At 46.4% G+C, this 27007-nt stretch overlaps 1 protein-coding gene across 2 annotated transcripts in view; it reads right to left on the bottom strand.

Moving 5' to 3' along the window:
* Positions 1-5731: 5731 nt before the first annotated feature.
* PREX1 (phosphatidylinositol-3,4,5-trisphosphate dependent Rac exchange factor 1) overlaps positions 5732-27007 on the bottom strand; it is a 378063-nt gene continuing 356787 nt past the window's right edge. For both annotated transcript variants that reach the window (XM_030212317.1, XM_030212318.1), the window contains exons 36-40: positions 26146-26203; positions 22249-22427; positions 13398-13500; positions 7758-7825; positions 5732-6090 (exon numbers count right to left, since the gene is read on the bottom strand). In XM_030212317.1, coding sequence (XP_030068177.1) covers positions 6048-6090; positions 7758-7825; positions 13398-13500; positions 22249-22427; positions 26146-26203 — 451 coding nt within the window. In that variant the 3' untranslated portion in view covers positions 5732-6047. The remainder of the gene's footprint in view (positions 6091-7757; positions 7826-13397; positions 13501-22248; positions 22428-26145; positions 26204-27007) is intronic.

Raw genomic sequence — 27007 nt, 5'->3', positions numbered from 1 at the left:
CCAGGAAAACTGAGGTAGGTGGGATAGGAGCGACCTCTCAGCCGCCATCTTGCCCCGCCAAAAGCTGCTTAGCTTTTGAGCAGATCAAGGTCTCCCCAACGCTGGCCACTGTTTTGCAATATTTAACTGCTGCCTCAGGGAGAAACTGACCTTTCTGCAAAGTGCTCTGCAGTTCACAGATGACTCTTTGAGCACAAACTCAATGTGCGGTGGTTGCCAAAAAAGCAAACAGAATGCTAGAAATTATTGGGAAAGGGATGGTAAATAAGACCAAGAATACTATAATGCCTCTGTATCGCTCCATGGTGCGACCTCACCTTGAGTGTTGCATTCAGTTTTGGTTACTGTATCTCAAAAAAGATATAGTGGAATTAGAAAAGGTTCAAAGAAGAACAACCAAAATGATAGAGGGGATGAATTCCTCTCATGAGGAAAGATTAAAAGGTTAGGGCTTGGAGAAGAGACGGCTGAGGGCAGATAAGATTGAGGTCTACAAAATACTTAATGGTGTAGAACAGGTAGAAGTGAATCGATTTTTTACTTTTGCAAAAAGTGCAAAGACTAGGGGACACCCAAGACAGTTACATGGAAATACTTTTCAAACAAATAGGAGGAAATATATTTTCACTCAATGAATAGTTACGCTCTGGAGCTCTTTGCCAGAGGATGTGGTAACAGCGGTTAGCCTATCTGGGTTTAAAAAAGGTTTGAATACGTTCCTGGAGGAAATGTCCATAGTCTGTTATTGAGACAGACAAGGGGGAAGTCACCGCTTGCCCCGGGATTGGTAGCATGGAATGTTACTACTCTTTGAAATTCTGGAATCTTGTTTCTCTTTGGGATTCTTGGAATGTTGCTACTATTTGGGTTTCTGTCAGATATTTGTGACCTGGATTGGTCACTGTTGGAAACAGGATACCAGGCTAGATGGCCCCTGAAAGAGACATTCTATAACTGTGTTCCTGGTAGGAACCTGTCTTATAAAAGAATGTAGGCTTACTTTCCTTTTTAGAATTCTAACGTACATTCGTGTTTAAATGTTCTGGGCCACAGAACTGGTATAACTGTTAGCACTTAAATGTCATAGATAAACTCATAACTTACAGTCTTCTGTAAGTTAACATGTGTAAGTGGGAGTCTGACTCCCACCCAAGCATAAAGGTCATATGAAAAGTTAATTGTAGACACAGTGGATATGTCTAAAAAAACTGCAATTTTAGAAAGAGAAAGTACATATTTACCACTTTAACATGTAACCAGTAGGGGCAAGCACATGTGTACACGCCAGAGCAAGCCTAAAAACACACTTGTATGTTTGGTGGGTTATACACATCATATACTTTGGATTCTACTATTTAGCATTTTATAGCACTACAAGGCGTACGCAGCGCTGCACAAACATAGAAGAATGATAGTCCCTGCTCAAAGAGCTTACAATCTAATAGACAAAACATAAAGTAAGCAAATCAAATCAATTAATGTGTACAGGAAGGAGGAGAGGAGGGTAGGTGGAGGCGAGTGGTTACGAGTCAAAAGCAATGTAAAGAGGTGGGCTTTCAATCTAGATTTAAAGGTGGCTAAGGATGGGGATTCTGTAAAGTATATACATAAAGTCTAAACTCCACCCAACTCAATCCCTAGGGACATCTGCTATATTCACATATAAAGTTATAGCCCTTATTACAGACATTTTATTTATATTTTAGATGTCCAAAACCCGGCATTTACATGTCCATACATCTAAATCACAATTTTATAAAGCTGGGTTAGGGATGTCTAAAACTGCGTAAAGTACATATGAGAAGAAGGCATTGTCAAGAAGTGTTTTGGATGGAACTGGGGAGGGGCCAGAATATGGATGCCCAACTCTGATTTCAAGAAGGGGAAGGGATATCTACGCCCAAATGATGAACGTAGCCATTTAGATGTGCTTCCCCCAATGACAGACTCCATCCAACTGGATCTAAAGATGCATGCAGCTTTCACAGCGCGCTGCACGACGAGGATGAAAAAGTTAAAGATCGCGGCTGGGCTGGCGGGGGGTTGGGGTCCCCCGCCAGCTGAAGCAATATTTTAAAAAGCCGGAGGAAGCGGACCTCGGGGTAGGCGGGGGAGGGAGGGAGTGTTAACGGCGGTAGGGGGGGGTTGACAGCGGTGGGGGGGGCTGACGGCGGTAGGGGGGGCTATAATGTGCCCCCTCACTCTAGCCCCTGCCCCCCCCTACCGCCGAACCTCAGATACGCCCCTGGTCCGGGTAAATCCGGATATATGTTAACCCTACCTGTACAACTATCAACTATCTGAACTATAGAGTACAGAGCTTTGACAGGCATAAACCTGCACCGCGGTGTGTGGGGGACAGGAAGGCCAAATAGCTGCTCACTTCCAAAAGGGACCCCCCCCCAACTCCGTCAATCTTACCAGTATATTTCAATTCTGCTCCATAGTTCATAAAGGGAGCTTTCTCCAATCATCTGAAAAAATAAAGGCACAATACAGAAAGAAAGCAAATTCAATGCCTTTAAAACATAAACCAGTTTTTAATAAAACAAGTCACCTATTCATTTTAATGAGAATCACAATTTAATTTAAAAACATTACAGTGCATCCTGCAAAATGCCCTTATACAATCATTCATTGTACTGACTTAATCAATGTATGATGTTACTTGTATTTTTTGTATGTCCGAATGTTTAGGTTTTTTTTTAAAATATTTGTCTCTGTTGCACGGCAGGCACTGCAAAGATAGTAACTTAACAAGGGTGAAGAGAGGACAAAAAGGGCTGAGTCCTCAAGTTATTACTCCACCAGATACAAAGGATGGAGTGTGGGGTTAGAGCAGTGGGCTGTAAACCGAGGATATTAGGGTTCAAATTGCGCTTCTTCCACAGATGCTCCCTGTGTATCCTCCACTGCCTCAATCACACATTTAGGGCTAGATTTGCTAACATACATTAATGTGAGTTATTAAATAGGCCCCATTGAAAATAATGGAGTCTCCATCACACAATGCATGCTAAATAACTTTAATGTGCGTTAATGCATATTAGTAAATCTAACCTTTAAAGTGTAAGCTTTCTTGGGCAGGCAACTAACTACAGACTTTACCTAACTGAGCTTTGATTTGCAAGGGTGAGTGATTAAAAATCTAAAATCCAGTTGTTACAGTGGCTCTTACACAATATTTCGCCAAATTTAAAACTCTGGCTGTAGCAAAAGATTTAAGCCACGCCCCTCATGTTGAGATTATGCTCTAATTTGTCTCTGTTATTCAGTTAACAGAATAATAACAATTTGAATATCTTTACCACTTCTCATCCCAAGGGGATCCCAGAGTGCATCTTACAGTCTGGTAGTTATGAAACATGGATGCCTCCTTCTCTGCGATGACTAGACCAGACCAGTAGTGAATTTCAACTGCATGGGCAGCATGAAAGCTTCTAAAGATAAGGAGTGCAGGGCCACAGGAAACGTCTTCTAATTTTACTAACAACCAAGTCCCGAGGGACAACAAAGGCGTCTTGCCTGTGCTACTACAGATGGTCTGTGACAGGAAGCAGACTTATACATGAATGGATTTTAGTTAACTCTTACTTCAAAGGCTCCCCTTTTATTAAATCCTAAACATTGCTATGGTATTTGGGCCCCATAGGCGGTTATAGAAGGAGGGGTCTGCGATGAAGTTCGGTCACGCTCACTTGTCTGGAAACTTGGCCAATAGAGGAGTGCATTCATGAGTACGCATTCGGTTCATCCTGGCCACCTACATTTTTGAACTGTACACAAATCACCTATACGTATATGTACATTATGAATGAACATGCATGCAATTAATTGTGTGCAGGTTTAAGTTCTTGCATGCCTAAAATGAACAGGTCACACGAACATGAAAAATGTCCAAAAATTGGAAAAAAATTTATTTTTTTGGCCATGCACACCTCTAATGGCCAACAGCTGGCTTGAGCTTGCAAGACTGTCTCATTTGATGAGGATGAAACAAGCAGCATGAAAAGAAGAAAAAAGCCCAGTACATCCATCACAGAGTGTTAACACAGTCAGGTTAAAAGAAGATACAGTTTTGATATGAGAAAAGGTAGGATAATCAAGAAGTTGAGTTTCCTCTCACCGGGGAAATCTGATGAATGAACATCACTAAGGCACTCAGAAGAACATATCTGTGGGCAGAGACCCCTAACGATTTACTCAGGGAATCTTTTACTTAGGCGCGCCGGTGTTGTTAGCGTGCGTTAAAAATAGGCGCACGCTAAAAGTTTGATTTATTTATTATTTATTTATTTATTACATTTGTACCCCGCGCTTTCCCACTCAAAGCAGGTTCAATGCGGCTTACATAGTCATTGGGATCACAAAGTATTGGTGGAGAGAAATAAGTTGAGTATTATCGGAGTAATAAAAGAAATAGGAATGTAGAAATGCAGGGATGAGGGGAGTAGGAGAAGTATGAGCAAGGGTAAGTGAGCAATTGGAGGGTAGATGAGGTGGAGGGGAATGGGCAAGAGTGAAGGGAGTAGGAGAGGTGTGAGTAAGGGTAGGTGAGCATTGGGGGAGGGGTCGATGAGGCGAAAGGGGATAGAAACAGGGGATAAGCAGGGGAAAATGAGGCAGGAGATGTAGTCTAGGTTGTTGTCATGGTCTCCTGGATATGTGATGAATAGATGGGTTTGTGGGAATTAATCTGGATCGTTTGGGTAGGCTTGCCTGAACAGATGGGTTTTTAGTGATTTCCGAAAGTTAAAGACGCCCATAGCAATGCATTGGCATCTTTAGCGTTTAACGGGGGCCCATTTTTAACGCACGCTAAAAACGCCAGCGCGCCTTAGTAAAAGACCCCGTCATAGTGTAAATGTGTACTTTGGATGAACATAAGGTATTAAAGGATAACAATGAACAAAGAAACAGGAACAAAAAAAAAATAATAAGCGCAATATTTACACGACTGTTTTATGCTTTACGTATTAATCTATAATAGCTGAATTAAACCATTACTTAAATATTAACAGTGTTAAATAATATAGAATCATTTGCAAACCAGGAACATCTGGATAATTTACAGCACTAAGGTTTGTGTCATTTTGGACAATACAACCTTTAAAACCTTGTATACAGTATTTAACACCAGGATGTAAATTGTTATATCAGTTAACATAACTATTTTACTTGTGACCTTGTTTCAAATCTTCTTTCTATTCAATGGATCTGAATGTTTGTATGTTTAAACCTTTATTTCAATTCTTGTCCTCCAAGTCTCCTCCTGAATTTTTTTTATTTCCAGAATACAAGAAGAAAGATTACGTTGAAGAGATATTCCACAGTGAGATAACTGGTCGAATAAAGCAGTCATCAGAAGTTGGAAGGAATGTAGTATGTAGAAACTGGTTCTTACTGATGCGACGTGTAATGGGGTTCCAGAATAAATATTTAGATTAAAAGAACAAAGAAACTTGTGTTATTATGTTTTTAAAAGTCTAGATCAATATGTTAATAAATTTCATTGCGACTGCAATGGTCCAGAGAAAACTATCGTATCCATGATCTGAGCTCTCTGACAATGCAAGTGGGCAATCATATTGATAGGAGATACTGGTGATGTGGGGTTCCATGAGTTTTGTCCTGCATTTCATTCATGCACCATGATTCAAAGTGCATTTCACATCAGCTCAGTCGCTGATTCTGCCTAAGTAACTGTGGCGCTTTCCAGAGCTTTGAATTCTTTTTTTTTTTTTTTTTGGCAGAAGATAATTCTGTCCAAAGTCCATTCTGCAAAACGTCAGCAACAAGGCAAAGCAAACATTAAAAAAAATGTCATCCTTGGGTGTTTGGAAGGGAGGCAGATGAGGTGCTCTGGGTCTAGAAACTGTCTGGCTTTCTAGGAGAATGTAGCACGCAAATGAGAGTCAAGTGTAAAGACTGTGCCATCTCCCTCCTTGCACAATTCATTGCCATTAGCATAAACTGGCCTCTGTCCCTTTCAGCACCTCTGTGGCTATGGAAAGCTTATGGAGATTGTCTTCTGCTTTCTTTTTCCTTTACAAATCTCCATCTACAGGTGGCTGGCAGAGCTGATAAATCCTAGAAAACAAAAATGTAAAGAATTACTGTAACCAGACAAAACAATTTGCAAATCTTGCCTGTGTGGTATAAAGTCTGCTCAAATGTAGCACTCACAGCCAAAAAAGCACAGTAGACCCCCAAGAAGGGACGTGGCAAACAATCTTTATTAGGAGACCTGACACGGGCCAAGTTTCAGCAGAACCCCTGCATCAAGGGTCATCAATATTAGTGGTCCAAAATAGATTGATTCTTCAATGTAATTGGCCAATTCTAACAGACACAGTGGTGGAAACATCACATCCAGATTAATTCAGTGTAACGAGACAACTTCAGCTCACCCGTAGATGCAGTGTCATTACACTGAATAATCTGGATGTGATGTTTCCACCACTGTATCCATTGGGATTGTCCAACTACATTGAACTTTAATGGCCCCTGACGCAGGTGTTCTGCCGAAACACAGCCCACGTCGGTCTTCTAATAAAGTTTGCTTGCCATATCCATTCTTGGGGCAATAGCACTCCCTGCACTTTTGATTCCCTCTCTCCTGTTCCCAAGTGCTAGGCTACTAGTGGCAAGAATGCTAGTCTGCAACTTGGCATCTAAATGTTCTAGAGTGTAACTGCAAGGGGGGGGCAGTCATGTGGGAGGGTAATAGGTGGACTACTACTACTACTACTTTTCATTTCTATAGTGCTACTAGACGTACGCAGCGCTGTACACTTGAACATGAAGAGACAGTCCCTGCTCGACAGAGCTTACAATCTAATTAGGACAGACAAACATGACAAATAAGGGATAAGGACAAAGAGTAGCAAGATTCCAGAATCCCAAAGACTACTACTATTACTTATCATTTCTATAGCACTACTAGACATACACAGCACTGAATATTGGACATGAAAAGACAGTCCCTGTTCGATAGAACTTACAATCTAATTAGGACAAACAGGACAAGTAAGAGATAAGGGAATTACTAAGGTGGGAATGATAAAACATGGGTACTGAACAAGTGAGTAAGGGTTAGGAGTTAAAAGCAGCATCAAAAAGGTGGGCTTTTAGTCTAAATTTGAAGGCGGCCAGAGATGGAGCTTGACGTACCTGCTCAGGAAGTCTACTCCAGGCATGGACCATGGGCATGTTGCCAAGTGATGCAAGCGACTTATAGAATACTGTTAGTTATGCACACAGGATGCCCATTTATGAATGTGCACTTATGCCTGCTGTAGACATGGCATAAGTATTTGTGCCTAAATGTTGGCACATGATTGCCGACTTACACTAATATTCTAACGAATTTGGTGCGCAAATTTGCCATTGTAGAATACTAGCACAGTGCTCAAATTTTTGGCGCTTAACTTTTAACACCATTTATAGAATTGCTCTCATAATACTTGAGCTGCCGACATACCAGGGACCTATACAAAGGTATAACTTCCTCTCTGCTTTTGCCAATTCTACTATTGTTTTTGCCTTCATCACGCCCACTGGGATTTCTGTTCCATGCATCCCTTCACCCTTTCTCAATTTCAAGTCTAAAGTTACAGGACTAAATTAATAGAAAAACAAAGATCCACTGTGGGGTATTCAATGTTTCTCCAGGATAAATTTTCAGGTCAACATTATGATTTTTACAAGTAAATACGTCGCACACAAAATCCAGGACCATTTGTCCAAGAACATACCGTGGTGCAGATGGTGGCATTTGATCCATGACTTTTAAATTTCTGGCGGAGATTTCAACTCTGGGACCCTAAATAACATGAAAACATGTGTTAATAACCACACTGAAAGGCAATTTTAGGGGCCCTTTTACTAAGCTGCGGTAGGCCCTATGCAAGTGCAGCGCACGCTCAAATGAGACTACCGCCAATCCAGCACACCCTCCTGATGGTAATTTTAGATTTGGCACGCGCCCATAATGCATGGATGAATTATTTATTTCCTCTTACGTGTGCCGGTTCCGGCGGTAATCGGCACTTGGTGCATGCCGACCGTTCACCGCGCATGAGCCTTTACCGCTAGATCAATGGGTGGCGTTAAGGGTTCAGACTGGATTTGGGCATGCGCTGGTTTCATTTTTACCGCAGGCCCTTTTCCTGTCTCATTTTTAAAAAGCCATTTTTTTGTAGATGTGGTAAAAACTGGCCTGGTGTGTGACCAATACATGCGCCTACACTACCGCAGGCCACTTTTCACCGCGGCTTAGTAAAAGCGCCCCTTAGAACTCAGCTGCATAAGAGAATGCAGCATGAATACATGTAAAAAAGTGACAATTTTAGAAAGGGCAGTATTTTAGCCAATCATATATAGGGTGAATATGTAATCTTCATTTATTTATTTAGATTTTGCTCACACCTTTTTCAGTAGTAGCTCAAGATGAGTTACATTCAGGTACGCTGGGTATTTCTCTGTCCCAGGAGGGCTCACAATCTAAGTTTGTACCTGAGGCAATGGAGGGTTAAGTGACTTGCCCAAAATCACAAAGAGCAGCAGTGGGATTTGAACCAGCCACCTCGGGATTACAAGACTGGTGCTCTAACCACTAGGCCACTCCTCCACTCTACTTAATCGATCCTTACACTGTAAATTTGTTTTCATATCCCATCAAAAATGTATACGGTACTTATCTTTTATTTACTTCTTCATCAGTTTGGTTTTTTTCATTTTGTTGTATACATGTAAAATATTAAGTAGGAGACGCTTCAAAACTGACAAGAATTCACATTTCGCCATGCGGCTGTTTCAAGGTCTGTCTCCATACAGGTTCATTTTCACGGCATGTTTCAAAATGAACCTCTATGGAGACAGATCTTGAAGCAATTTCCTCCTAAATTGGTGCACTTTATAGAAATACCCCTCTATGTGTAAAGCTGGGTTTTATATGCACAGAAACCTTTCTAAAATTGCCCTTTAACTCTAAGTGAAGCCCCGGGATACATGACAGACTTGATCGACTTACCAACTAGAAACACATCAGAATCAACACGTTCATATCTGAATCTGCACTACTCAAGCTGCAAAGGACTTAAATACAAATCAACTTACGCATCCAGCTTTTCCTACATAAGCACACAACTATGGAACGCATTACCAAAAGCCTTCAAATCGACGTACGACCACCTAAACTTCTGCAAGTCACTAAAATCTAACCTGTTCAAAAAGGCATACCCCACCGATCCCTGCAACACAACAAAACTAAAGTACGTAATGGACATAACACAACTCTTCCGCTGTACGATTCCTTAGTGTGGCTGTGCCACATGAACTTCATCTTACCACAACATCACTTTGTATTTGTTCTCACCAGAGTCTGCAAACGCCTCTCTGGTACTATGTAAGCCACATTGAGCTTACAAATTGGTGGGAAAATGTGGGATACAAATGTAACAAATAAATAAATAAAATAAATAAATAAATAAGTATTTCTGATTGAAAAGCCATTCATTTCTAATAAACATTAGGAATTCCAGCATTTATTTATTTATTTATTACATTTGTATCCCGCATTTTCCCCCCTATTTGCAGGCTCAATGTGGCTTACATAGTACCGTAAAGGTGTTCGCCCATTCCGGCATGAACAAATACAAAGTGATATTGTGGTAGAATAAGGTTCATGTGTAACAGACCCATTAGGGAATCGTGGAGAGGAAGAGTTATTTTATGTCTATTACGAGCTTTGGTTTCGTAATTCATTTGCAATTTTTACCTAAACTTACTATCATTCAAGTTTCTCTGCCAACATCAAATTTAGGAGCCTAGTTACTAAAGAGTATCTCCCATTTTGAGAATAATTTTATCAAGTCATGCCTAGTTAATGTGCGTTTTCATGGGCCTACTTTATACCTATGTGCCTACCTGACTTTATTAAAATACTACTGTAAATGCAAACAAATGTACTTACACATAGGGGCTACCAGTTACAGTACACCAGCTCTATAGCTGACGTAGATCCTAGAGCATACTGTGTGGTTATGATGCCACAAACAAACCATAATGGATTCTATTAAAAAGCACTCTGAATCTATGACACTGCAAATGGCTTGTGTGTATTATTAGTGTTAGTGAGTGAACATAACAGTATTTACTCTTAAATCATATAGAGGGGCATAATCGAACGGGGGCACCCAGCTATAAGGGCACCCATCTCTAAGCTCGGCCCCGTAAAGAAGTGTCCCTGACCGTATTATCGAAACAAGATGGGTGGCCATCTTTCATTTCGATAATACAGTCGGGGCCGGCTAAATTTCAACATTTGGGTCGACCTTAGAGATGGCCACCCTTAGAGATGGCCAGCATTGGTTTTCGCCGATAATGGAAACCGAGGCTGGCCATCTCAAAACCGGTCAAATCCAAGCCCTTTGGTCGTGGGAGGAGCCAGCATTTGTAGTGCACTGATCCCCCTCACATGCCAGGACACCAACCGGGCACCCTAGGGGGCACAGCAGTGGACTTCATTAATTGCGCCCAGGTACATAGCTCCCTTCCCTTGGGTGCTGAGCCCCCCCAAATCCCCTCCAAAACCCACTCCCCACAACTGTACACCACTACCATAGCTCTTATGGGAGAAGGGGGGCACCTACTTGTGGGTATAGTGGGTTTCGGAGGGGTTTTGGAGGGCTCACATTTACCACCACAAGTGTAACAGGTAGGGGGGGGATGGGCCTGGGTCTGTCTACCTGAAGTGCACTGCACCCACTAAAACTGCTCCAGGGACCTGCATACTGCTGTCATGGAGCTGGATATGACATTTGAGGCTGGCAAAAAAATGTTGTTAATTTTTTTTTTTTAGGGTGGGAGGGGGTTGGTGACCACTGGGGGAGTACGGGGAGGTCAACCCCAATTCCCTCCGGTGGTCATCTGGTCAATTCGGACACCTTTTTGAGGCTTGGTCCTGAAAATAAATGGACCAAGTGAAGTCGGCCAAATGCTCGTCAGGGCCGCCCTTCTTTGTTCCATTATCGGCCAAGGACGGCCATCTCTTAACCACGCCCCCGTCCCGCCTTCGGTACACTGCTGAAATGCCCCCTTGAATTTTGGCCGGCCCTGTGACGGAAAGCAGTTGAGGGCGGCCAAAATCGGCTTTCAATTATACCGATTTAGCCGCCCTTAGGAGAAGGGCGCCCACTTCCCGATTTGTGTCGGAAGATAAACGCCCTTCTCCTTCGAAAATAAGCAGGATTCTGATTTACTAGTATAACCACCTGGTCTTAAACCATTGTGTCATTTAGCTCTGACTTTCACAGTTGCATTGGTAGTTAGGTTTAAAATGTGATGTGCCTTGAAGCTTGTTCCACCTTAAAAGGGGGGAAATGTAGGACTAGAGCCTGAGCAATCTTTCATATGCCTAAAATGCCAGAACCAAGCCAATAAAGACTTATGACCCTGCAGCTTAGTCATGCTGTGAGTAAAAAAAGAAGGAAATGAAGAAGACAGTGCTCTTTATTTTACTGCCATGTACATGCCGAAATCACTGCCTGAGGCCTTCTCGGCCTTGAAGCTAGCTATGGAAAACTTGAAGCAGCAACAGATCCCTGCATTCTTCAACTGCATTCTATTACTGTATGTCTGACTTTCATGTGATCATAAATGTCTGATGGGTTCTACTAACAACCGTGAGCTCTGATCCTACCAGTCGCAGAGGTCAGGCATTGCCTTTACACAGCACTGATAATAATAAAAATAATAATAATTTGGAAACAGAGGCAAAAACTTTATTTCTGCCATTTTTCTTTCCTTGGCTTATGCTATTTGTTTCCCGCAAGTTTTGCCCAACACTGCGGGCATACATTTCTGTGCTGCCATTCAAGATAGACAGCGAGGATAGAACGGTAAGTTGAAGGCACTATCTGGATAGTGATGATAGCCTGCTATCTGGGTAGCTTATCTGGATAGAACTCATAAACTTTACAGGACACTTGACTTTCTTACTTATCTCCCTGTATGCTGCTATCCAGACACATACATAGTAACATAGTAGATGACGGCAGAAAAAGACCTGCACAGTCCAGCCAGTCTGTCCAACAAGACAACTCATGTGTGCTACTTTTTGTGTATACCCTACTTTGATTTGTACCTATGCTCTTCAGGGCACAGACCGTATAAGTCTGCCCAGCACTATCCCCGCCTCCCACCACCGGCTCTGGCACAGACCGTATAAGTCTGCCCAGCACTATCCCTGCCTCCCAACCTCCAGTCCCGCCTCCCACCACTGGCTCTGGCACATCATGTCTATTTCTACCTAACTAGGATTCTAGACTGCCCCAGACTATCTGGATAGTGTTGAGGCGGTCTGTAAAGATATAGACTAACACAATTCAGATTACGCCACTGAACATCTCTCTCAGCAGTGTTTTTCCAAGTAGCAGGTGCTGCTATCCAGATAAATGCTTTTAAATATCTGATACAATCAGTGCATTTTTTCTAGTGAAATAGGTGCCGGTACTCAAATGCCTTCAGGGGTGGGGTGATCACTGAGGGACCCACCCCGCAATAACCAGGCCCCCTGCAACCAGTCACAGAATCTATGACAAGGCAGAATTGGTGTGTAGAGCCTGAGCTCTTGCATTAACACTTGGGGACCATGGGTCAATTTTATCAGACAATGAAAAAGGTGGTGGTACTCAGTACCCCCAAGTACCCCCTCAAAAAAAGCCCTGGATACAATGCTAATTTAATAATTTCAACTGACCCCTAAATTATGTTTTCAAGAATATGACCAGATTTGCACTTGCAATTTCGGTTGTGCTCTATAGAATCTGGGTGTACATATGGGTGGAGCATAGGCGGGCAGTGGGTAGAGATCACACTTAAGTGAGTAATTTACAGAATAGTCTGAGTTACATAAATGCATCACGGACACAAATAACAGCAATTATGCCAGATCTATGACTGGTGTAACTGCAGATTGCACCAATAACAAGTACCAATGGGCAATTATAGAATAGCCTCTCACCACGCATCAACAAGGCACCTAAATGTTGGTAACACCTACAGAAGGTGATCTCTCCACAGGAGAAATGAAAGACAAATATATGAACAGTGGATCCAAAAGAAGTCCTCTCACAAATGATGTTTCCCAAACAAGGTCTTTATTTAAATCAATAAAACGACCCAACACGATAAACATGATAATCAAAAACACATACCTGAATCTTAGTAATACATAGATAAAAATGGTCAGAAATAAAACATATAAAATGATCCCTGACGCAGGCCTTTACGGCCGAAACACGATTCATGTCGGGTCGTTTTATTGGTTCACCTAAATGTTGGTGCCAGGTTAAAGAATTGCCCCCAACTGAATGCACCATCACAATACTCACTTGTTTTCTCATAATGTCCATAGTCTGCATGATACACTTTGGTAACAACCCATGACTGCGAGCCAGGATAGCCGCCTGTTCCAGGGACACGCTTAAAGTGCTTCTGCAACATAAACACAGAACACGAGCCTTAAGCTAACAGGCAACATAAACGTATAGTCAGCACAGTGTGTCGAATTCACTGAACGTTATGGGGCCTACTTAATAGCTTGTGCAAAGGTTTTGCAGTGACTGCAAGTTAAAAAAAAATTAACATGATGTGACTGCAAAACCTCCACGTTAATTGTTGGGGGCATTCCCATCATTTTGCCACTCAGTTAGTACAGAGGAAACATCTGTCTGCATATTAACTGAATGGTAAATAACACGATGCAGTAAGCTATGTGGAATGATATTTGATATGCGCTATACCTCTTGAGGTGCCATTAACTGTGCCAAGATATCTTCCAAATTAAGAGTTAATGCACAGTACCTATCCATTCATTAACTGTAATGTGCAGAATCTGGAAAATGAGCCAGCAGATCAGTATAATATCCAAAATATTTTATTAAAAATACCGTATGTTAAACAGTTGCCCAAACAGTTGACCGACACAGGCCGTGTTTCGCCCAAAGGAGGGCTGCGTCAGGGGCTAGTCTGTATCTTGTGAATAAGAACCATTACAGATTTCATATCAGGGCAAGGAAAAAGGAAATATAAAAAACCAGCACAAACAGCGTTTCCTGTTGTGTTTCCAAATCACCAGTGAGTAGTCTGTGTCGGGCAACTGTCTGGGCAACTGTTTAACATACGGTATTTTTAATAAAATATTTTGGATATTATACCGATCTGCTGGCTCATTTTCCACGTTGGATTTTGCAGGTCGTTTGCCTTGCTGTTTTCTTGGTCCATGTGCAGAACTTGGCCATTCCACGCCTCCTTCTCCATCAGGTGCTCAACGGGGAAGACAGCACACATTAATTGCAAAAGGGTTTGTGTTAACTGTTGCCATGTGTTAATTTCTGCATTAATAGCTAATAACAATTAACAACTTACCAACCAGTATTCCAAAGCACATATCTAGTTAGCAGGTGCTATTAACTGGATATGTATCAGGAATCAGGATATTCAGCGGCACTAACCGCATAGCGCCGGTGAATATTTCCTCCGACTGCTTCGGCACAACCTGGTTCAAGAAGGTTAATTAATAGCAGACGGAGTGATGTCATAAGGCTGAAGCCACTCCACCCAAGGAGGTTTTCATTCTCCCCAGTGCAGCCACCACCATCTTGGTGTAACTGGTACGGTGACAAGCTCTGCCTGTTGGCTTAAAACCTCCTTGGGGCCAAGCACGATCCTGCCATCTCCTGTTAATCAAACCTCCTTAATCTGGTTCATGGACAAAGTTTAGGTGAAAGCTGTAGGATCCCTGGTTAGTGGCTGTCCTAACTTTGGCCAGTTAGGTATCCAGTTAGTGGTCTAAATGTCATCACTAACCAGATACCAATGCTAGTCAGTGCTGATTATCGGATATTAAGCTGTTATCTGGATACCGGCAGTGAATATAAGTACATAAGTACATAAGCACTGCCACGCTGGGAAAAGACCAAAGGTTCATCAAGCCCAGCACTCTGTCTCCGACAGCGGCCAATCCAGGCCTCAAGAACCTGGCAAAACCCCAAAATTTAATAATGATCAATGGACTTTTCCTTCAGGAATCTGTCCAGACGGAAAAGTCCATTGATCATTATGGGGTCCATATTCAACTGGTGGCAAAGAGTGTTTTGCTCACCACCGATGGAGAGTTATTCCTGGATATTCAAAGCCGAGCCCCTATTTCTGAGCCAGCTAACACAAAGTCGATATTCATCACTTAAGCAGCCATGAGTTTGCGCATAAAGATGGCACCGACATTTATGCGGTAAACCTAGCCGTTCAAGGACTAAAAATCAGCCCTTCCATATCATCAAGCTGATCAATCCATAGACTGGTGGGTTGTGTCCATCTACCAGCAGGTGGAGATAGAGAGCAAACTTTTGCCTCCCTATATGTGGTCATGTGCTGCCGGAAACTCCTCAGTATGTTCTCTATCTCAGCAGGTGGTGGTCACACACAGCAGCAGCAGCTCTGGCTAGGCCTCCAAGCCTAATTTTTAGGTTTTGTTGAGTGCCTGGGGTTGAGGGCTCTTTTGAGCAAGTGCAAACCTGGTGGTGCCAGGTCCCTCCTTTTCTCCCCCCTCCCGCTGGCTCCGTTAAAAAAAAAAAAAAAAAAAAAAAAATTTTAAACGTCTTTAAAGGCGTTTATTTCGACGTTTATTTAAGCGTCTATTGCAGCTACTCACTGGGACACCAGGTCGTTACAACTCGGAGCGGACAGCAGGTAATTTTACCTTTTTATAGCGGGCGGGGGTTCCCCGATTCTTCTCCTCGTGGCACATGGCGTCGGAGGGCGAGGGCGCAAAGGGTCGCTCCCCGGGTCGCTTGAGCGCTTCTAGAGGGGATGCGGGGGTCTTAAAGCCTGATTCGCCCTTGTTGGGTGGCAGTTTCGTGACCGATGAATGTCCCGGTCCTTCCTCCGGCGTGGCGGTTTTTCCCGCCATAAACGCCCATCCCCCGCTCCTCGCCTCCGCCATTTTGGCCGGCCACGCGGCTCGGACGGCTTCTTCTTGGACCGCCCTTGAGGTTGGAGACATTAATGCCATGAACGCCCTTAATTTGGGCGACGGCACAGAAGCGGCTAAAGTTAAGAGCCGTTCTTCCCGCGCGGCTCCTTCGCGGAGTTTCGCGCCGGACGCCATTTTGGATGCGCAGCAGGCCTCTCCCCCGCTGTTGCGAGCGCCGGTTGAGAGTGCGCCTAGGGCTGTTGCCCAGGCTGCGGAAGTGCACAGTCTGGGGGGTTTCTCCCCCGAGTTTGTTTTGCTGCTGCATCAGGCCTTCCTCATGCACAACGCTGCCCCCGCTCCCTCGTCTGGTAAAGAGGTTGAGGTTCCCAGAGGTAAACGCCCTCGGGTTGATTCCCAGGCCTTGGAGGAATTTGTCTCCTCCGATGTAGATGAGGGCAGCGTGTCTGAGGTCTCCCAACGGTCCTTTGCGGATTCCTTGGAGGAGACGGATCCCCGCTCGGATGGAGCGGATGACCCCTCTGCAGCGCGGCTTTTTCGCCCAGAGGATTTGCCCAACCTGTTGTTACAGGCCATGGACACTTTGAAGATTTCCTCTCCGGAGGACGTCTCTCCCTCAGCCCCTGTTGGCTCTGCCATTATGCTGGGGACGAAGCGCCCGCCTAGAACCTTCCACGTGCATGATGCCATGCACACCTTAATTTCGGCTCAATGGGATGTCCCAGAAGCGAGCCTTAAAGTGGCTAGGGCTATGTCCCGCCTCTATCCTTTGGCTGTGAGTGAACGTGAGGCCTATCTGTGGCCTACCGTGGATTCTTTAATCACTGCGGTGACTAAGAAAACGGCATTGCCGGTGGAAGGTGGCACGGCCCTAAAGGACGCCCAAGACAGGAGATTGGAGGCGGCCTTAAGGTCGTCCTTTGAGGCGGCTGCTTTAAGTTTGCAGGCCTCAGTTTGCGGCTCCTATGTGGCCAGGGCGTGCCTGACTATGGTGCAGCGGGCTTCCCCCTCGGATCATTCCTTGAGGGATGATTGGCCAGCCCTGGAATCGGGCTTAGCCTATGTGGCAGACTTGCTGTATGATGTCTTGAGAGCCTCAGCTAAAGGCATGGCTCAGACAATCTCTGCGCGGCGGTGGCTTTGGCTGAAACATTGGTCTGCTGACCACGCCTCTAAATCCCGCCTGGCTAGGTTGCCTTTTAAAGGCAAGCTGCTCTTTGGGGTCGAGCTGGACAAAATCGTGACCGATCTCGGCACATCTAAGGGCAAGAAGTTACCAGAGGTCAGGGCTCGGGCTAGTGCTCGTCCCGGTACCTCCAGAGGACGGTTTCAGGAAGCCCGTCGGTACCGCCCGGGCAGGTCGGGTTCTTCTGCCCCCTCTTCCTTTAAGAGGCATTTCTCCCCCAAGCAGCGTTCCTTTCGCAGAGACCGCCGTCCCGGAGGTGCTCCCTCCGGTCCTCCCCCAGGGTCTCGTACCCAATGACGGGGTCTTGGTCCACGCCCCAGTGCAGATTGGAGGACGGCTGTCCTCGTTTCTGGGCGAGTGGACCACAATAACTTCAGACGCTTGGGTGCTGGAAGTCATCAGAGACGGCTACAAGCTAGAGTTCTGCCGACCCTTAAGAGACGGGTTTGTACTCTCTCCCTGCAAGTCTCCGGTCAAAGCTGTGGCAGTGCAGCAGACTTTGGACAATCTGATCCGCCTGGGTGCGGTCGTTCCGGTGCCAGAAAGTCAGCTTGGCAAGGGGCGTTACTCCATTTACTTTGTGGTACCAAAGAAAGGAGGTTCTGTCCGGCCTATCCTCGACCTCAAAGGGGTCAATCGGGCCTTGAAAGTGCGGCACTTTCGCATGGAGACTCTCCGCTCTGTTATAGCGGCAGTGAAGGCAGGGGAGTACCTGGCTTCCTTGGACATCAAGGAAGCGTACCTGCATATTCCCATCTGGCCTCCTCATCAACGCTTTCTGCGTTTTGCAGTCCTGGGCCGACACTTCCAGTTCAGAGCCCTCCCGTTCGGGTTGGCTACTGCTCCGCGGACCTTTTCCAAAGTAATGGTGGTCATAGCGGCCTTCCTGCGAAAGGAAGGAGTACAAGTCCATCCTTATCTGGACGACTGGTTGATCCGAGCCCCCTCTTATGCAGAGTGCGGCAAAGCTGTGGACCGGGTAGTTGCTCTTTTGAGCTCCCTGGGATGGATCATCAACTGGGAGAAGAGCCAGCTGCGCCCGACTCAGTCCCTGGAGTATCTGGGAGTTCGATTCGACACCCAAGTGGGCAGAGTGTTCCTGCCAGACAATCGGATTGTCAAACTTCAGGCTCAGGTGGACCAGTTCCTGGTAGACTCTCCTCTTCGGGCTTGGGACTATGTGCAGCTGTTGGGCTCTATGACGGCCACGATGGAAGTAGTGCCCTGGGCCAGGGCTCATATGAGACCACTACAACACTCTCTGCTGCAGCGCTGGACTCCGATGTCGGAGGATTATGCGGTGCGTCTTCCCTTGGATCCAGCAGTGCGCAAGGCGCTGAGCTGGTGGATGCAGGCAGACAAGTTGTCTGCGGGAATGCCTCTGGTGACCCCAGAGTGGATTGTCGTCACGACGGACGCCTCATTGTCGGGCTGGGGAGCCCACTGCTTGGGAAGGACAGCGCAGGGGCTCTGGTCTCCTGCAGAGGCGAAGTGGTCTATCAACCTCCTGGAACTCAGAGCCATTCGGTTGGCGCTTTTGGAGTTCATCCCGGTACTGGTGCTGAAGCCTGTACGGGTACTGTCGGACAATGCCACGGCTGTGGCCTATGTCAACCGCCAGGGAGGTACCAAGAGCGCCCCTCTAGCCAAGGAGGCTATGAATCTTTGCCAGTGGGCGGAAGCGAACCTGGAGCAGCTTTCAGCGGCCCACATTGCCGGAGTCATGAATGTCAAGGCGGACTTTCTCAGTCGCCATACCTTGGAGCCCGGAGAGTGGCAGCTATCTGCTCAGGCGTTCTTGGACATCACGAAGCGCTGGGGCCAGCCGAGCCTAGATCTGATGGCGTCATCGGCCAATTGCCAAGTGCCGCGCTTCTTCAGCAGAGGACGGGACCCTCGATCCCTGGGAGTAGATGCTCTTCTCCAACAATGGCCGACACAAGAGCTTCTCTATGTGTTCCCACCCTGGCCCATGTTGGGCAGGGTCCTAGACCGGGTGGCAAGACATCCCGGCAGGATAATCCTGGTGGGTCCGGATTGGCCCAGACGTCCCTGGTATGCGGACTTGATCAGGCTCTCAATCGACGATCCTCTGCGGCTGCCAGTGGAGCAGGGCCTGTTACATCAGGGTCCCGTGGTGATGGAGGATCCCTCCCCCTTTGGTCTTACGGCCTGGCTATTGAGCGGCAGCGTCTGAGGAAGAAGGGCTTCTCAGACAAGGTCATCGCCACTATGCTGAGAGCGAGGAAACGCTCTACTTCTACTGCTTACGCCAGGGTTTGGCGTATCTTTGCAGCGTGGTGTGAAGCAGGCTCACTTTCTCCCTTCACTGCTCCAATTTCTTCAGTGTTGGCGTTCCTGCAAGAAGGTCTGGACAAAGGCCTGTCGCTCAGTTCCCTTAAGGTCCAGGTAGCGGCTCTGGCTTGCTTCAGGGGCCGCCTGAAGGGTGCTTCCCTGGCTTCCCAGCCAGATGTGGTGCGCTTTCTCAAGGGAGTTAATCACCTGCGCCCTCCTCTGCACTCAGTGGTGCCTGCGTGGAATCTCAACCTGGTGCTAAGAGCATTGCAGAAGCCGCCGTTTGAACCCTTGTCGAGGGCATCTCTGAAAGACCTGACGTTGAAAGCAGTCTTTTTGGTGGCTATCACTTCAGCCAGAAGAGTTTCCGAGCTCCAGGCGCTCTCATGTCGAGAGCCTTTTCTGCAGTTCACTGAGGCAGGAGTGACTATTCGCACAGTGCCTTCCTTTCTGCCCAAGATTGTTTCTCGCTTCCATGTGAATCAGCAGCTCTGTCTCCCTTCCTTTCGTAGGGAGGACTACCCAGAGGAGTACTCTGCTCTTAAATATCTGGATGTGAGACGAGTCATCATCAGATACTTGGAAGTGACCAATGATTTCCGGAAATCGGATCATCTGTTTGTCCTGTTTGCAGGTCCTCGTAGGGGTCTGCAGGCTGCTAAGCCTACAGTGGCAAGATGGGTCAAGGAAGCCATTGCAGCGGCTTATGTGGCCGCAGGGAAGGTGCCGCCTATCCAGCTGAAGGCTCACTCCACAAGAGCTCAGGCGGCCTCGATGGCAGAGGCCGGTTCCGTCTCCTTGGAAGAGATATGCAAGGCGGCAACTTGGGCTTCGGCCCATACATTCTCCAAGCATTACCGCTTGACTGTGGCTGCTCGGGCGGAGGCCCGGTTTGGAGCTTCAGTGTTGCGGTCAGGGATTTCTATGTCCCGCCCTGGGTGAGTACTGCTTCGGTACATCCCACCAGTCTATGGATTGATCAGCTTGATGATATGGAAGGTAAAATTATGTATAATCATACCTGATAATTTTCTTTCCATTAATCATAGCTGATCAATCCATAGCCCCTCCCAGATATCTGTATTGTTTTATTCTGGTTGCATTTCAGGTTCAAGTTTACTCTTCAGTTACTTCAGAAAGACTTCGTGTTCAAGTTTTTTCACTTGGGTTCTTCAAGAGTTAAGACGAGTTTGTGTTACAGTGAGCTGCTGCATTCCTCTCCCCTCCGTTTTACGGGGCTGGATTGAGACTTATAATTCTGCCGGCACTCCCTCCCGCTTCGTGCGGCTGTAGGGCAGTTTTGTACCCCTCCCGCTTCGGCGGTGTTCGGGTCAGTCAGCTCCTCCCGCGGTTGCGGTTGCAGGATAAGCCAGATCCCCCCGCATCGGCGGGTGTGGTGTCCCTCCCCCGCTCCGCGGGGATGAGCTGGACGGATTCCCCTCCCCCACTTGTGTGGGGATGAGCTGGGTTAATTCCCCTCCCCCGTTTCGGCGGTGGTGAGCTGGGCAGAGTGTCCCTTCGTGGGTGTAATTCTCTAAGTGCTGAGTCCTGCGGATGGAGCTTTGATATCGACATACTGAGGAGTTTCCGGCAGCACATGACCACATATAGGGAGGCAAAAGTTTGCTCTCTATCTCCACCTGCTGGTAGATGGACACAACCCACCAGTCTATGGATTGATCAGCTATGATTAATGGAAAGAAAATTATCAGGTATGATTATACATAATTTTACCTTAAGTGGCCAACTGTTGACTCCACCCCTGGAATGACCCAAACATAGCCGGCTTTGAGTTAGGCGCTAACCGCGAATTTCAGTAGCACTTAGCCGGTTAAGCGCTGTTGAAAATGAATGACTAGGCCTCAACCAAGCGATTTAAATGATTAGCGACTGTCTAAATCGCTTCCAATATCGGCCGGCCTTTTTTTTAACCGCAGCAGCACACGCTTTCACAAACACTGGCCACCACTGGCTAGTAAATCGACCCCTAATTAATTACAGTGCTGAAGAAAAATCAATATTGTAAAAAAATATGCATGAGAAATTACAACAAGGATTACAATGTTACTTTAAAAAAAAGCAAATTCTCTTCTGATCTCTGACTGAATCCTGCTATGGAGATACAGAGAGTTGTGAGAAACATGTGGTAAGGAGCAAGCGACCAGAAAATTGCAATGTTAGCATATTTTTAGGATCTAGCACCCTGTAAGGGGGCTGCCACAGCAATACACATTAAAATCATAATCCATTTCCTCAACCATTACGCGGTCCAATCCAGGAGGAAGCGGACCGATTTCCAACTGAAAACCATTCGCTTGAGACAGTGGCGATCCTTCGTCGGCTGCCACCTGGGGCGGATTGCCACTGCGCACCCCCCCCCCCCCCCCGGGTGCAGCACGACCTCCCCCCCCCCCCCCCCCGGGTGCATTCTTACCTGCTGGGAGCAGCCGCGTGGCTGTCGGTTCCGCAGCTTCCCTCTGCCCCGGAACAGAAAGTAACCTGTTCTGGGGCAGAGGGAGCAGGGAACCAGCAGAGCCGAGAGCCTTTCTGCACACCTCCAGTGGCGTGCACCCGGGGCGGACCGCCCCCACCGCCCCGCCCTCGGTACGCCACTGGCTGCTTGAGATCCTTTAGCAATTTTATTCCTTAGAGTTATGCTTTCCATCTCGGGGGCTGAGATTTTCAAATAGTTTCCCATCACAGCATACGTGACGGGACGGTGAAAGGCCGTGACAGTTCACAGCGGAGAGTAACGAATACAGGATCTCACCTCTGCATGCCAGTGCCACACATGACCATCTGACAGGCGCCGAGCCGATAGCAGAGCTCTGAAGAAATGGGTAAGAGCCCGGCTCCGGATACATTACTGCCCGAATGTGGTGCCTTGGTGTTTATGAAGGACTTCATTAGGCGACACAGCTCATCCATCGCATTAAGCGGGCGAATCAGCTACAGGGGGATAAATATATTAAACAAATACTTTTAGCATGTTTCTTCTCACGCATTTCAGTGAAATTCTGTCCTGCTGCGGTGACTGAAGAGTGTTTTAATAAGTCACCATACAGAAGGAGAAAGGTTCTGTGTCCCATGGACACTTGGGGCTAAGAGATAATACGGGTACTTTTTAATACCTGAGGAACCCTTTTACTAAGGCGCATAGGTGCCTACGTGCGTCCAACGCACGTCAAATTGGAACTAGTGCTCGGCTATAATTCCATTTTTGAAGGGTGTCCAAAACACGTGGTAGAAATTTTCTACCACGTGACACTTACCTGGTGGTAATCAGCAGTGTACACCAGGGGTGTAGCTACGTGGGGCCATGGGGGTCTGGGCCCCCGTAGATTTGGCCCTGGAGCCCCCTGCCGATGACCCTCTCGACCCCCCCTCCTGCCGCCAACCCGCTGTCGCCTACCTTTGCTGGCAGGCGACCCCCAACCCCCACCAACCGAGGTCCTCTTCTTCCTTCGTTCTGTATCCGAGTCTGACATCTTGCACGTACAACGTGCAGGATGTCAGACTCAGAAACAGAACGAAGGAGGAAGAGGACCCCGGCTGGTGGGGGTTGGGGTCCCCCGCCAGCAAAGGTAGGCGATGGCGGGGGAGGGTTGGCAGCAGGAGGGGGGGTCGAGAGAGTCGGCGGCAGGGGGTCAAAGTTGTTGTTGGTGGTGGTGGTGGCAGCGGCAGGGAGGGGTCGCAATGGTGGGGGGGGGGGGGTTGGCGGCACCGGGAGGGGGCTAAAATGTACCCCCTCACCTCGGGCTCTGGACCCCCCTCCCGTTGAAGTCTGGCTATGCCCCTGGTGTATGCGCGCTGATGATTACCGCACAGATAACGCGTGAGATCTTACCGCTAAGTCAATGACCAAAAATGGACACACGCTGGTTTTAATTTTGTCACATGTCCATTTTCGGCCACAAAATAAAAAGGCCTTTTTTGCAGGCGTGCTGAAAAATGGACCTGCACGCATCCAAAACACGCACCAACACCAGCACAGGCCATATAAATTTCAGAATGAAAACCCTATGTATACTCACTTTCCCAGCTTAGTTCCATTCCTGCCCCTTTTTAGCACAGCTAAAGCTGTGTACACTGTCATCATCGATGTCAGAGTAGGGTTTTTTTTAGCCACATACATGGGAGAGCAAATTTATGTTCTTTCTTTGTTGTGAGGGGAGGGTCACAGCAAGTTCCTCCTGTGCCATTCTACTTCCAGCTTTATCAAAACCAGAGCTGGGATTTGGCACCCATGAGCCTCCACTCACTTAAGGATTTTTCCTCTATTTTTATACCCCCCACCCCAAACATATTTATTCTGGTCACAGCAGTAAAAGTTCTCAGCCAAGAAACCATGCACCAGTTTCTCCTTTATTTCAATTTGGTTGTTTCATATTATTTTGTTTTTATGTATTTCAGTACATTTTGTTTTATGTGTTACAGTAGCTTAATATATTTTATTAGACTCCTGATGCAGGGCTACCAGCCAAAACACGGTACTGTGTCAAGTCTTTACCAATAAATTATCTACAATCAACTGAAGTGTCCACGTTTGTCTCTGTTCAGCCTGGTCTATTTCCCACTCCTTTTTTTCTTGCCATCGCTGATACTGAACCACCAGGCCAGCCACAGGTAACTTGAAAAAAGAGTTTATCATGGATAAAAAATTTTGAAAATTACTCTCCTTTCAAAACGGTGTCCCAAATAAGATTCTCCATTGACTCCTGCAGAGAAACGTTTAATTTCAAGTACATATGAAGTGGTGATCCCTGTATTTAATGTTGGCTGTTTCCCTTCTGCGTTATCTCAGACCATTTATTTATCTGAAATATTTATTAGATGCCCCGTCTTTCAAACACCCCGACTGGATTCCCACAAACTGTGCCAGGAGAAAAACATTTCAGAAAATTCAAAATTAAGCTTTGTGTTTGCAGTCAGAAGAATCACTGCCAAGCTAAACACTAAGGGGTCCTTTTCCTAAGGTGAGCTAACAGATTTAGTACGTGCTAACGATTAACGCTCGCTAAATGATGACACCCATTAGAATATAATGGGCTTCTTATCATTTAGCGCCTTGCAAAGCTCCCCCCATACCTTAAAATCACTCCCAGTCTTCACCTGGGCAGCAGCAGCGGGATTGGCACTCATATACTGCCTGCGGCCTGCACCAGGTCTTTCTCTCTGAACCATCCTGCCCCCTTCAGAAAACAGGAAGTTGCATCAGAAGGGGCGGGACAGTTCAGAGAGAAAGCCCCGGTGCAGGCCGCAGGCAGCCTATGAGTGCCGCTAGTGCTGGCACTGCCCAGATGAAGACTGGAGGTGATTTTAAGATAGCTGGGGGGAGGGAAGGAATGGCGAGAGCTTTGCAAGACCAGGAAGGGAAGGGAGAGATGCGGCAGAAGGGAGGAACTGACAGGGGGTGAGTGAATAACACACACACACACCTTGAATGAATACATCACTGATATTGATATGTGTCTGTCATGTTTGGTTCTTTGATAATTGGTTCCTTTTCTATTTTTATTTTGTAGTTCTTTTCACCTTCTGAACATAGTCTATACACCACTTTATCCTGCCTGTCATCAGTTAAATAAAACACACATAAGGTGGAATAGATGGGATACTCAATGGCCAGCTTGAGAAATACCCGCTGTACATGAACCTCCAGGCTGGCCACACATGACCACTGCAGAACATGAAATGCTTGCTTCTCTTTATGTAACACTGTAAAAACACTTTACCCCCTATATTTACAAATATTATATAGTAACATAGTAACACAGTAGATGATGGCAGGAAAAGACCTGCACGGTCCACCCAGTCTGCCCAACAAGATAAACTCACATGTGCCATTTTTTGTGTATACCTTACCTTGATTTGTACCTATCTTTTTCAGGGCACAGACTGTATAAGTCTGCCCAGTACTATCCCCGCCCCCCAACCACCTGCCCCGCCTCCCACCACCGGCTCTGGCACAGACCATGTAAGTCTGCCCAGCACTATCCCCGCCTCCCAACCACCAGCCCCGCCTCCCACCACCGACTCTGGCACAGACCGTGTAAGTCTGCCCAGCACTATCCCCGCCTCCCAACCACCAGCCCCGCCTCCCACCACCGGCTCTGGCACAGACCATATAAGTCTGCCCAGCACTATACCCGCCCCCCCAACCACCCGCGCCGTCTCCCACCACTGGCTCTGGCACAGACTGTGTAAGTCTGCCCAGCACTATCCCCACCTCCCAACCACCAGCCCCGCCTCCCACCACCGGCTCTGGCACAGACCGTATAAGTCTGCCCATCACTATCCTCACCTCCCAACCACCAGCCCTGCCTCCCACCACCGGCTAAGCTTCTGGGGATCCCTTCCTTCTGAGCAGGATTCCTTTATGTTTATCCCATGCATGTTTGAATTCTGTTACCGTTTTCCTCTCCACCACCTCCCGCTGGAGGGCATTCCAAGCATCCACCACTCTCTCAGTGAAAAAACACTTCCTGACATTTTTCTTGCACGCTTGCAGCCAGACACAGAGTAATGAAAGGAGCAATTCCCTGCTAGTCCACGATTAAGAAAAAAAGATACTATTTAAGGTATTTCTTTCTATATTAAAAGGGTCATGAATGTTTATCCTTTCTAATTTCCCTGCACAAGCCAGGGTAATTGCAAGCCAGTGTACCTGATCAATCTTCAACGCAGTGGTATTGGAATCCGTAGATTTCTCAAGATAAAACGCCCTAGAAAGGATCATAAAATAATTATTTAGAAAAGTGATCTATTCCAGGCATATCCTATCTTGGAAAACCATCTAACCAGCCTGGTTTTAAGGGATTCTGTAATGACTATGTATGAAATAGATTTGCATACATTAGAGACCCAGTGCATGCAGATCTGGTCTCATTTATATTCATTGGAGCAACCTCGCAACCCTAACTGGGTTGTTCGACCACCAGGAGAGGGTTTGGAAAGACTTCCCTAAGGCTAAGCGCCCTTTACAGAATAGTTCTTAGCGCGGACTCCTACGCCCAACCTTGGGTGCGAGGACTTATGCCTGTTGAAACCTGGTGTAAATCCTGGCATGTAATCCCCAGTATTCTATAACACTGTGCCTAAATTTTGGGAATGCCATGACCCGCCCATGCCCCTCCCACAGGCGAGACAATTTAGGTGTGTAGTGTTATAGAATAGTATGTAGGCAGATTCGCGCACAAATCCAATTTAGTGCCAAATGACCTCAATAATTGATTGTTATCAGCTCGTTAACTAATTAGCTTGTATGTGGATCTGAGATTGGGCAACCTTTACAGAATCCAGTTGCTGAATCGGTTGCTGAATATTCAATAAATGTATAGCTTCTGACTGCGGTGGTATTCAGCTGCTATACACATCGCTTTAGGTAGGTCGTAGAAGTAGGAACTGAGACATGCAGGTCAGTGTGACTCAATTTTCACCTGTATTTTAAATAGAATCTGTCAACATAGAGCCTGTCCTAAAACACAGGGAAATGTAACATAGCAACACAGTAGATGACAGCAGATAAA

This window comes from Microcaecilia unicolor, chromosome 8, assembly GCF_901765095.1.
Source record: "Microcaecilia unicolor chromosome 8, aMicUni1.1, whole genome shotgun sequence".
Taxonomy (NCBI): domain Eukaryota; kingdom Metazoa; phylum Chordata; class Amphibia; order Gymnophiona; family Siphonopidae; genus Microcaecilia; species Microcaecilia unicolor.
The sequence above is the reverse complement of the archived record's forward strand: the minus strand, read 5'-3'. Positions and strand labels throughout refer to the sequence as shown.